Source organism: Phoca vitulina, unplaced genomic scaffold (genome assembly GCF_004348235.1).
Source record: "Phoca vitulina isolate PV1807 unplaced genomic scaffold, GSC_HSeal_1.0 scaffold25, whole genome shotgun sequence".
In the NCBI taxonomy this organism is placed as follows: Eukaryota; Metazoa; Chordata; class Mammalia; order Carnivora; family Phocidae; genus Phoca; species Phoca vitulina.
Window position 1 is genome coordinate 44,575,681 of NW_022589728.1, and position 13,186 is coordinate 44,588,866.

Below are 13,186 nucleotides of genomic sequence, written 5' to 3' on the forward strand. Positions count from 1 at the left end.
TGAAGGAAACGATCTCACTGTCTTATATATATATATATATACCCAGAAGTGAGATTACTTGATCATATGATAGTTCTATTTTTAATATTTTGAAGAACCTCCATACTGTTTTCTATAGTGGCTGCACCAATGTTCATTCTCACCAACAGTGCACAGCAGTTCCCTGTTCTCCACACTCTCACCAATACTTGTTATTTCTTGTCTTTTTGGTAATTACTATTCTAACAAGTGTGAGGTAATATCTCATGGTGGTTATGATTTACATTTCCCTGATGATTAGTGATGTTTCATGTCCCTGTTCACCATCTGGATGTATTCTTGGGAAAAACATCTATTCAGATCCTCCACCCATTTTTTAATTGAAATGTCTGGGTTTTTGCTATTAAAATGTATGAGTTCTTTATATGTTTTAGATATTAACCCCTTATCAGATATATCACTTGCAAATGTTTTCTCCCATTCCACAGGTTGCTTTTTCATTTTATTGATGGTTCCTTCACTGTGCAGAAGCTTTTTAGTTTGATGTAGTCCCACTTGTTTGTTTTGTTTTTGTTGCCTTTGCTTTGGGTGTCAAATCCAAAAAGTCATGTCAAGACGCTTACTGCCTATGTTTTCTTCCAGGAGTCTAAGGTTTCAGGTCTTACATTCAAGTCTTTAATCCATTTTTAGTTGATTTTTGCGTATGGTATAAGACAGAAGTCCAATTTCACTCTTTTGCATGTGGCTATCCATTTTTCCCAACATTATTTATTAAAGAGACCATCCTTTCCCCATTGTATATTCTTGGCACCTTTGTCCTAAATTAATTGGCTAGATATGCATGGGTTTATTTCTGGGCTCTTTATTATGTTTCATTAATCTAGATATCTGTTTTTATGCCAATATCATACTATTTTGATTACTACAGCTTTATAATATAGTTTGAAATCAGGGAGCATAATACCTCTAGCTTGATTCTTCATTCTCATAATTGCTTTAGCTATTTGGGGTCTTCTGTGGTTCCAGACAAATTGTACAATTGTTTGTTCTACTTCTGTGAAAAATGCCATTGGTATTTTGTTAGGGATTGCACTGAATCTGTAGATTGCTTTGGGTAACAGGGACATTTAACAATATGAATTCTCCCAATCCGTGAGCACAGAGTATCTTTCCATTTATTTGTGTCAATTTCTTCATCAATGTCTTACAGTTTTCAGTAAACAGATCTTTCACCTCCTTGGTTAAATTTTTCCTAGGTTATTTCCTTCTTTTTGATGTAACTATAATTCATTTATTAATTATTTTATTAATTCTAACAACTTTTTGATGGATTCTTTGAGATTTTCTATATATAATATGATGTCATCAGCAAATAGAGACAGTTTCATCCCTTCCTTTCTCATTCCGATATTTTTATTTCTTTTTCTTTCCTAGTTGCTCCAGTTAGGACTCCCCATACTATGTTAAATAAAAGCAGTGAGAGTGTTCATCCATGTCATACACCTGATCTTAGAAGAAAAGCTTTCAGTTTTTCACCACTGAATATGATGTTTGCCGTGGGCATGTCATATATGACCTTTATTATGTTGAGGTGTGTTCCCTCTATATTACTCCTATTCAACTGAAGAAAATATATGCTAGTGAAAGATTATATAGCATTTGAAAATTTTTTGTCATTACCTAAGGCTACTTTCATATTTTTTGTACTTACCCTTCTCCAAGTTTCTCTAATACATCAAAAACTTCTTCAGGCTGCTTAGTCAAACTGTCTTCACTCAGCTTTTTTAGCTTACTGATGAGAAAAAATAGAAAGAAAATACTTTCCTTAAGACCTTTTATAAAATTTTTATTTTTAAGAGGAAATATGTTCACATTGTTCAAAAATCAAACAATATAAAAAAAACAAGGTAAATAGTTTCCTTTCAACCCCTCTTCTTAATCTGCCCAGAAACACCTGAAATAACTAGTTTTATTAGCTTATGAAATCTTTATACAAATATGAATATATATTTTTATTTCTCCCCCTACTTACCATACAAGATAGCATTTTATACACACTCTTTTCTATACACACTATTAAATACTTTGCAGCTTTCACTTAACAACATGTAGACTATGTTGGAGATTTCTACAACACAAGTACATAGAAAGCATCCTCAGTCTTTCTTACATCTATATCCTATACTATTGCAAAGATATAGCATCTCTTACTCACCAATCAGTTATTTATGGATATCTAAGTTCCCTTTTGCTATTATAAACTACATGGCACTGGATAAATGCATACATAAGTCAATTCACACATGTGCCAGTACATCTGCAGGATAAAATCCCAGAAGTGAACCTGTGAGGTCCAGAGACCACACATACACATATATACACACACACAAAAATATAGAAGCATATGTGTTGATAAACAAGTATATATGCTATAGGCATAATCATGTCATAACAAATAATACAATATAACTAATAAATCACCATAATAACTACATAGTAATCACTAAAGTTATTGATTACATTCTACATTTTATCTACTATAACTGTATGTTATATAAATATATATGTATATTGATAGATATTAACAAACTGCCCTCCAGGGGGCTTATGCCAATTTATTCTCCTGCCATTAGTACATGAGAGAGCCTCTTTTTTACAGTTCCACCAACAAAGTACTTAACTATATATTTGGATTTCAGTCACTATGTTAGCTAAAAACTTGTTACTCAGAATAGATTTAATCTGCATTTCTCTTTTTATGAGTGAAACAGTATCTTTTAACATTGTTATGAAACTAGACCATCTATTCATTTCCCTTGCTCATTTTTCTACTGTTTTTTTTTTTTTTTTTTGGTCTTTTTCTTATCTGTACATAAGGTAAATTAGCCTTTGTTTAAGCTGCAAATATTTTCACTTGTATTTTGACTTCATTTATGAGGTTTTAGTTTTATACTCTGACTGCCTGCTGTAACAAAATGTGTTTCCATTTTGTTTTGCCTTCTTAAAAATCATTTACATGTATAGCATATGCAGATAACCTGGAATCAAGAGGTGAGAGGGATTAAGCATGGTGTATTTGACAAACAAATGAAACATCATGTATGAAGAATCAAAATAATTCAATATGAATAAAGAAAAAGTGACCAGAATGTAGAGAAAGCAGGGTCAGGTTTTAAAAAAACTTTGTAAAACATGTTAAGGTGCTCTATTTAAAAATGATCATTTCCCGTATAGAAAATCTGAACAGACCAATTGCTAGTAACAAAATCGAACTGGTAATCAAAACATTACCAAAAAATAGAAGTCTAGGATCAGATGGCTTCACAGGTGAATTCTACCATTTAAAGAATAGTTAATACCCATTCTCCTCAAACTATCACAAGAAATAGAAGAGGAAGAAAAGCTTCCAAATACATTCCACAAGGTCAGCATGACCCTGATACCAAAACCAAACAAAGACAATTCAAAAAAAGAAAACTATAGGCCAATTTCCCTGATGAACACAGATGTAAAAATCCTCAACAAAATATTAAACACATAAAACAATACATTAAAAAGATCATTCACCATGATCAAGTAGGATTTATTCCAGGGATGCAAGGACGGTTCAATATTCACAAATCAACATGATACACCACATAAACAAAACAAAGCATAAAAATCATATGATCACCTCAATTGATGCAAAGAAAGCATGTGACAAAATTCACCACCCACTCAATATAAAAACTCTCAACAAAGTGGGCTTAGAAGGAAATACCTCAACACAATAAAGGCCTTATATGAAATACCCACAGTGAACATCATACTCAATAGTGAAAAACTGAGAGCTTTTTCTTGAAGATCAGGAACAAGACAAAGATGTTCATTTTCACCACTTTTATTCAACATAGTACTGGAAATCCAAGCCACAGCAATCAGACAAAAAGAAATAAGAGGCATCCATATTGGTAAAGAAAAAGTTAAACTGTCACTATCTGCAGGCGACATAGCACTGTACATACAAAATTCTAAAGATTCCACAAAAAAACTACTAGAAGTAAGAATGAATTCAGTAAACTTGCAGGACACAAAACTAATACCTAGAAATCGGTAGGATTTCTATACACTAATAGCAAAGTAGCAGAAAGAAAAATTAAGAAAACAACACCATTTATAATTACAACAAAAAGAATAAAATGCCTAGGAATAAACATATCCAAAGAGGTGAAAGACCTATACTTCAAAAACCATAAAACATTAATGAAAGGAATTAAAGATGACACAAATAGAAAAAAATTCCATGCCCATGGATTGAAAAAACAAATACTGTTCAAATGCCCATTTTACCCAAAGCAATCTACAGATTCATTGCAGTCCCTATCAAAATACCAACAGCATTTTTCATAAAACTAGAACAAATATTCCTAAAATTTGTATGGAACCACAAAAGACACTGAATAACCAAAACAATCTTGAGAAAGAAGAACAAAGCCAGAGATATCACAATTACACATTTCAAAGCTGTAGTAATCAAAATAATGGTACTGGCACAGTACACAGACACACAGATCAATGGAACAGAATAGAGAGCCCAGATAAACTCACAATTGTATGGTCAATTAATCACTGACAAAGGAGGCAAGAAGATACAATGGGGAAAAGACAGTCTCTTCAAAAGTTTGTGCTGGGAAAACTGCATGGCTATATGTAAAAGAACGAAACCAGATCACCTTTTAATACCATACACAAAAATAAACTTGAAATGGATTAAAGATTTAAAGGTGAGACCTGAAACTATAAAAATCCTAGAAGAAAACACAGGCAGTAATTTCTCTGACATTAACCATAGCAACATTTTTCTAGATATGTCAATTTGACAAGACAAACAAAAGCAAAAATAAACTATTGGGACTACATCAAAATAAAAACCTTTTGCACAGCAAAGGAAACAATCAACAAAACAAAAAAGAGAACCTACTGAATGGCAGAAGATATTTGAAAATGATGTATCCAATAAGGGGTTAATATACAAAATATATTAAGAACTTACACAACACCAAAAAATTAATTAATTAATTAATAACAATCTGATTTAAAAATGGGCAGAGGATCTGAATTGCCATTTCTCCAAAGACATTCAGATGACAACAGACACATGAAAAGATGCTCAACATCACTAATCATGAGAAATGTAAATCAAAACCACAGTGAGTTATCACCCACACCTGCCAGAATGGCTAAAATAAAAAACTTAAGAAATAACGAGTATTGGCAAGAATGTGGAAAAAGGAACCCTCATATACTGTTCCTGGGAATGTAAACTGGTACAATCACTGTGGAAACTTGTATGGAGGTTCCTCAAAAAATTAAAAACAGAAATACCATATGATCCAGTAATTCTACTACTGAGTATTTACCCAAAGAAAATGAAAACACTAATTCAAAAAGACATATGTACCCCTATGTGTATCACAGCATTATTTACAATAGCCAAGATGTGGAAGCAACTTAAGTGTCTATCAGTTTTTGAATGGGTAATGAAAATGTGCTATACACACACACAGACACACACACATATACACACACACTGAAATATTACATAGCCATAAAAAAAAGTTGAGATTTCAGACAACACTGGATGGACCTAGTGGTTATCATGCTAAGTGAAATAAGTCAGACTGAGAAAGGCAAATATCATATGATTTCACTCATACATGGAATCTTTAGAAAAATGAGTAAAGGGTGCCTGGGTGGCTCAGTCGTTAAGCGTCTGCCTTCGGCTCAGGTCATGATCCCGGGGTCCCGGGATCGAGTCCCACATCGGGCTCCCTGCTCGGCGGGAAGCCTGCTTCTCCCTCTCCCACTCCCCCTGCTTGTGTTCCTGCTCTCGCTATCTCTCTCTCTGTCAAATAAATAAAAAAAAAAAAAAAATAGAAAAATGAGTAAAAATCAAAATCAGACCTATAAATACAAGGAACAAACTGATGGTTGTCAGAGGGGACAGAGGTGGGGGATTGGGCAAAATGGGTGAAGCAGAGTAAATACAAGCCTCCCGTTATGGAATGAGTAAGTCATGGGAATAAAAAGCACAGCATAAGGATTATAGTTGATGATACAATAGCGATGGATAGGGACAAATGGTAGCTACACTTCTGGTAGCCATAACTTAATGTGTAAACTTGCTGAGTCACTATGTGAACCTATGTGTACTATGTTCACTATGTGAATTATGTGTACACCTGAACTAATGTAACACTGTGTGTCAACAATATTCAAAAAAATAAAAAATCACTTCCCCTCTAATGCAGTGGAAATATATACAGTAAGCAAAAGTGAGAAGGTAAACTATAGTTAGGGGCAGATTCAAAATATGGATGCACAGAATACATTATTTGCAGTAAGAATGAGGAGAAGTAATTCAAAATATTAAAGAGACATTATCAACAGGAACTGGTTTTGATTAAATATCATTTGATTAAAGAGTGTCTAAGAAATAAGGATCAAAGAGAAAACATCTCAGGAAAATATATTTAAGAAATGCTGACATGAAGGACAAGAAGGTAGTAACCATGTTAAAGGCTACTGAAAATTCAAACAACTTAAAGATTTTAAGTGCCCCATACAGAATTTCCACTTCCAACTATAAGCAAGCAACAAGATCCAGAATTATCTATCTGTAGTAAACAACTAGAAAACTCAACAAAACATAGAAAACAACTATTTTCAAACATTAGGTATCAGGGATTTCAGGACTGAGATTCCTAAGAAAAGGGAAAGAAATAAGCCCTACTGTCACCCATGCTTTAGATCGATTATAACACAGGGAAAGGTAAACTCAAACACAGGCCAATAACTTTGCTGAGTTGAAAAAACAGCAATGGGAGTTTGGGAGGTAATGCAAATAAAATCTACATCACAGAAGACCTGTGAGAAGAGACCTAGCAATCTACGTAGGAACTCCCTTGACTATTTAGCTGAATACCAATCTCTGCATCATTAAAAAACACTCTAAAAAAACGAACAAAATCAATTTCTCAAGGAAAAAAAATTACAAGGGAGCTGAAAAAGAACAACTCCCGGAGATCACATGCAGCTGAAAATCTTTCCCACTAAGAGAAGCTGAGAGAACTCACAATATAAATAAAGGTCACCAATAGAGATCCCTCAATGACCTTGTTTTAAAAAGGCTACTACATCACCAAAACATAAATGCTACTTTAGATTCTCCAAACAGGAAATTAAAAACAAGTCTTAAAAACACTAAGCCAATCCACAAGGTAACTTAAACTGCATACCAGAACAAGTCTAACTCCTTAAACAACTAAGGAGCCCTCATGATTTGTGCCTTATAGAAGAGGTGCCAAAGAGATCCTTAGCCCCTTCCTCCATTTGAAGACACAGCAAGATGGCCACTATGAACAAGAAAGAAAGCTTTCACCTGACTATAACCATCCCACCACCTTCAACCTTAGACTTCCAAGCTTCCAGAACTGTGAGAAACAGATTATTTATAAGGTACCCAGTCTGTGGTATTTTGTTATAGCAACCTAAACAGACTAAGACAAAAACCCAGTTTGTTTTTTGACAAGACCAACAAAATTAACAAACTCTTAGCTAGACTTGAGAGAGAGAGAGAGGACCCAACCAGAATTAGAAATGAAAGAGGGGACATGGGTCACAGAAATAAAAACAATTACAGGAGAGTACTATGAATAGTTATAAACGAACAAATTAGATAACACAGAAGAAACTGTTAAATTCTTAGAAACATATAACCTACCAAGACTGAATCCTGAAGAAATAAAAAATCTCAGCAGAACTGTAACTACTAAGGAGATTGAAGGAGTAATCAAAACTCTCTCAACAAAGAAAATCCCAGAACTAAAAGGCTTCACTGGAGAATTCTATCAAACATCTGAAGAAGAATTAGCACCAACACTCCTCAAACTCTTCCAAAAAACTGTAGAGGAAGGAACACTTACAAACTTACTCTGTAAGGCAAGCATCACTATGATACGAAAACCACACAAAGATACAACATGAAAACTACAGACCAATATCTTTAATGAATATTGATGCAAAAATCCTCAACAAAATACTAGCAAACTAAATTCATAACACATTAAAAGAATTATACACCATTACCAAGTGGAATTTACACCTGGAATGTAATAATAGTTCAACAAGTAAAAAGCAATAATTTAGGGGCACCTGAGTGGCTCAGTCAGTTAAGTATCTGACTCTTAATTTCTGCTCAGGTCATGATCTCAGGGTTGCTGAGATCAAGCCCCCTGTTGGGCTCTGTGCTGGAGGTGGAGCCTACTTGGGATTCCCTCTCTCCTTCTGCCCCTCACCCCCAGTTCACACACTCTCTTAAAAAAAATTTAAAAAGCAATTATTTAAAAAATTTAAGTATGAAAACCATATGATCATATCTCAATTGATGCAGAAAAAGTATTTGGCAAAATTCAACACCCTTTCATGATAAAACACTCAACAAATTAGAAAGAAACTACCTCAACATATCACCTTACACCCATCACCTTACACCCATTAGGACGGTACCTATCAAAAGGTAATAAATTTAACAAGAATTTAATGTTTCTTTTACCACAATTTTATTTTTTTTAAGTAGGTCCCATTCCTAATGTGGGGCCTGAACTCACAACCCCAAGATTAAGAGTCACATGCTCCACAGACTAAGCCAGCCAGGCATCCCTCTTTTACCACAATTTTTAAAAAGGTCTTAGTGACTTAAAACAGAAAAAAAGAAAACTTTCCCCATTTTTTCATTTATTTAAAACTGTTTAAACCAAAAATAAAAACTAACAAGTTAAATAACATATATACAAGTAAAACATAGGACAAAACAGCACAAAGGAAAGGAGATGAAAAATGGAAGTGTACTCTTACAAGGGCCTCACATGATGTGTGAAGTGATATAAAATTATCTGAAGGAAGATTTTTGATAAGTTAAAAAGTCATATTCTAAACCTTAGAGGAATCACTAAAAACAAAAAGCAATGAGGTAACACTAATACATCAATAGTGGAGATAAAATGAAATAAAAATTACTCTATTGATCCAAAAAGGCAAGGGGGGTGGGGAGTTCAGAGAGGAACAAAGAACAGATTATGACAAATAGAAAAAATGGCAAGACTGTAGATTTAAACTAAAATACATAAGGACACTCCCCACTTTGGTTACGATAGTGTGAAGAGGCTGAGAAATGCTCCTCAAACAAAAACACTGCACAACATCATCAAAATCAACCATTTTGGGACGCCTGGGTGGCTCAGTGGTTAAGCATCTGGCTTCAGCCCAGGTCATGATCCCAGGGTCCTGGGATTGAGCCCCACATTGGGCTCCCTGCTCAGTGGGGAGCCTGCTTCTCCCTCTGCTTGAGGCTCCCCCTGCTTGTGTTCTATTACAAATAAATAAAATCTTAAAAAAAAAACATTTTGTGCCTCAAAAAAATTGACACAAAAGCAGCCAATACACTGAAAAGCATTTATCCTGGAAACCCTCCCACAGCTTTGGATAATAACAGAAAGATTCTGTGGCCTTCCAGCCTAGGGCTGTTACCATCACCCATCCCCCAATCCCATCTGTAGCAGGAACTGTATTTCACCAGGACAAAGTTGACTATGAAAAATAGCAGCTTTGCTCCCAGAAAAAAATGGGCTCAATTTGGGACAGGAATTGAAAACTGGCAATTTTGTCAACTAAAACTGGTAAGCCTAATAATAAATAAATTATCAAACTCATAGCTTTGACAGCCAAGCTTGGGTAAGCAATAAACCAGCCAGAAATTTAACAAGGAGATTCTGAAAATGAGAGAGCCACAGAAAGGATGAGCTCTCCACATACCAGTTACTGACTGGGAAAATATGCATATGAACACAGGAGACCCACAAAAACCCATGAAAAGTAAAAGCCAAAAAAGACTTGAAAACTAGCTCCAGCTTTGAATGTGCTCTCCAACCCATACACACCTACATCAGCAGAGAGTAGAAATCATAAAGGTTCAAGGTATTTGAGCACAGCCTCTGCCCAAATCATTGGCTGATCACTAAACTACACAGAAACAGGGGAAATCCCAAATAATCCTGGCTAGAAAATAAAAATAAAACAACTGAATGGAGGCATTAATAGCCAAATACTGCAAAAAGATAGATGCCACAGTTTAGTCCAGGAAAGTTAAAAAAAAAAAAAAAAAAGGCCTAGGAGGAAAAAGGGGAGAAACCAGAGTATCTACAGCACATTATTTTAAATGCCTAGTTTTAAATAAAACAAACAAAAAAGATTATGAAACATACAAAGAAACAGTAAAGTATGACCCATACTCAGGAAAGCAGTCAATAAAATTAAAGCAATCAACAGAAAAGAAAGCAGTCATGGCAAATGATTCACAGAAGACCTAGATATTGGATATATTAGATAAAGGCTTCAAAGTGGCTGTTTTAAATATGCTTCAAAAAGTGAAACTATGTTCAAGAAATTAAAGAAAAATACCATGAAAATGACTCAACAGAGAATCTCAATAGAGAAATAGAAACTAATAAAAAGTAAGATTTAGACATGAAAAATATATCTTTCATGAAAAATACACTAGGAGAACGCAACAGCATATTTGAGATAACAGATGAAAGACTCAACAGACTTTCAGATAGTTAAGTAAAACTATCTTCCCCCCAAAACGTGAAGAAATAGTCTCAGAGACTGGTGATACATACAACATAGCAATACACATGTAATGGGAGTCTCAGGAAAAAAGACAGAATAAGGGTTAGAAAAAATTATTTGAAAAAACAGTGGCTGAAAACTTCCCAAATTTGGGGGCACCTGGATGGCTCAGTCGGTTAAGCGTCTGCCTTTGGTCCTGGGATTAGCCCCACATCAGTCTCCTTGCTCAGAGGGAAGGCTGCTTCTCCCTCACCCACTGCCCTTCCCCCATGTGCATGCGTCTCATAAATAAATAAAATCTTAAAAAAAAAAAAAACTTTCCAAATTTGACAACATTAATTTATACATCCAAGAAGGAAAACAAATCCCAAGTAAGATAAACACAAAAAGATCCACATCTAGGCACACTGTAGTCAAACTGCTAAAAGACAAAAAGTCTTGAGAAAGCAGCAAAAGAGAATGACTCATCATGAATAGTAGAACAAAAATATGATCAACAGCGGACTTCTCATCAGAAACCATGCCAGTCCAAAGATAGTGAAAGGAAACACTCAAAGGGCTAAAAGAATAGTATCTCTAAGAATTCTAAATACAACAAATTTATCTTCTAAAAATGCAGGGGAAATAAGGACATTCCCAGATAAACAAAAATTGAGAAAAATCTATTGCTAGCAGAACTTCTTTATAAGAAATAATAAAGAAGAAGAACTTCTGAGTTAAAGGAAATGGTAAATATTTACATAAACATAAAAGATATATTTATCTTTGAAAACATAAGATTATTTGAATCAACAATTACAGTATTGTATTACTGAAATTATAACAAACTTAGGTATGATATATTTATATATACAAATATAAATAGATATGTGATATATTTTTATATACAAACATAGATATAAAAGAAAGGGAAAAGAAATCGAGTTATATTGAAGCAAATTTGCTATATTTTACTGGAATTAAGTCAACCCAAAGTTGATTACAGTAAAAATAAATACTATAATCCCTAGAGCAACTACTAAGGAAAAACTGAGAAAAATGTAGTTAACAAAATTCTATTGGCTAATTACATTAAATATATATGGAGCCAACCAACACTGAAGAAATACAATTATAAGAACATATTATCAGCAACTATATGCCAACAAATTAGGCAATCTGGAAGAAATGGATGCATTCTTAGAGACATATAAACTACCGAAACTAAAACAGGAAGAAATAGAAAACCTGAACAGACCCATAACCAGCAAGGAAACTGAAGCAGTAATGAAAAATCTCCCAACAAGAGTCCAGGGCCAGATGGCTTCCCATGGGAATTCTACCAAACATTTAAAGAAGAATTAATACCTATTCTTCTGAAGCTGTTTCAAAAAATAGAAATGGAAGGAAAACTTCCAAACCTTTTCTATGAGGCCAAGATTACCTTGATCCAAAAACCAAAGACCCCACCAAAAAGGAGAATTACAGACCAATATACCTGATTTACATGGATGCAAAAATTCTCACCAAGATACTAATCAATAGGATCCAACAGTACATTCAAAAGATAATTCACCACAACCAAGTGGGATTTATTCCTGGGCTGCAAGGGTGGTTCAACATCCAGAAATCAATCAACGTGATACACTACATTAATAAAAGACAAGACAAGAAACATATGATCCTCTCAATAAATGCAGAAAAAGCATCTGACAAAGTATAGCATCCTTTCTTGTTAAAACTCTTCACAGTGTAGGGAAAGAGGGACCATACCTCAATATCATAAAAGCCATGTACAAAAAGCCCACAGAGAATCTCATTCTCAATGGGGAAAAACTGAGAGCTTTTCCCCTAAGGTCAGGAACAGAGCAGGGATGTCCACTCTCACCCCTGTTGTTCAACGTAGTACTGGAAGTCCTAGCCTCAGCAATCAGACAACAAAAAGAAATAAAAGGCATCCATTTGGGCAAAGAAGTAGTCAAACTCTCACTCTTCACAGATGACATGACACTCTATGTGGAAAACCCAAATGACTCCACCCCAAAATTGCTAGAACTCATACAGGATTTCAGCAAAGTGACAGGATATAATATCAATGCACAGAAATCAGTTGCATTTCTACACACTCACAATGAGACAGAAGAAAGAGAAATTAAGGAGTCAATCACATTTACAATTGCACCAAAAACCATAAGATGCCTAGGAAAAAACCTAACCAAAGAGGCAAAGGATCTGTACTCAGAAAACTATAGAACACTCATGAAAGAAATTGAGGAAGACAGAAACGGAAAAATGTTCCATGCTCGTGGATTGGAAGAACAAATATTGTTAAAATGTCCATGCTACCTAGAGTAATCTATACATTCAATGCAGTCCCTATCAAAATACCATCAACTTTTTTCACAGGGCTGAAACAAATAATCCTAAAATTTGTATGGAACCAGAAAAGACCCCGAATAGCCAAAGGAATGTTGAAAAAGAAAAACCAAAGCTGGTCACATTACAATTCCAGACTTCAAGCTCTATTACAAAGCTGTAGTCATCAAGACAGCATGGCACA

At 34.5% G+C, this 13,186-nt stretch overlaps 1 protein-coding gene across 1 annotated transcript in view; it reads right to left on the reverse strand.

Moving 5' to 3' along the window:
• The window catches only part of STK3 (serine/threonine kinase 3), a 271,067-nt gene that overhangs the window by 227,682 nt on the left and 30,199 nt on the right, over positions 1-13,186 (reverse strand). The window contains exon 2 of the mRNA XM_032421540.1: positions 1,691-1,771. Within this exon, the coding sequence (XP_032277431.1) occupies positions 1,691-1,771 (81 nt within the window). The remainder of the gene's footprint in view (positions 1-1,690; positions 1,772-13,186) is intronic.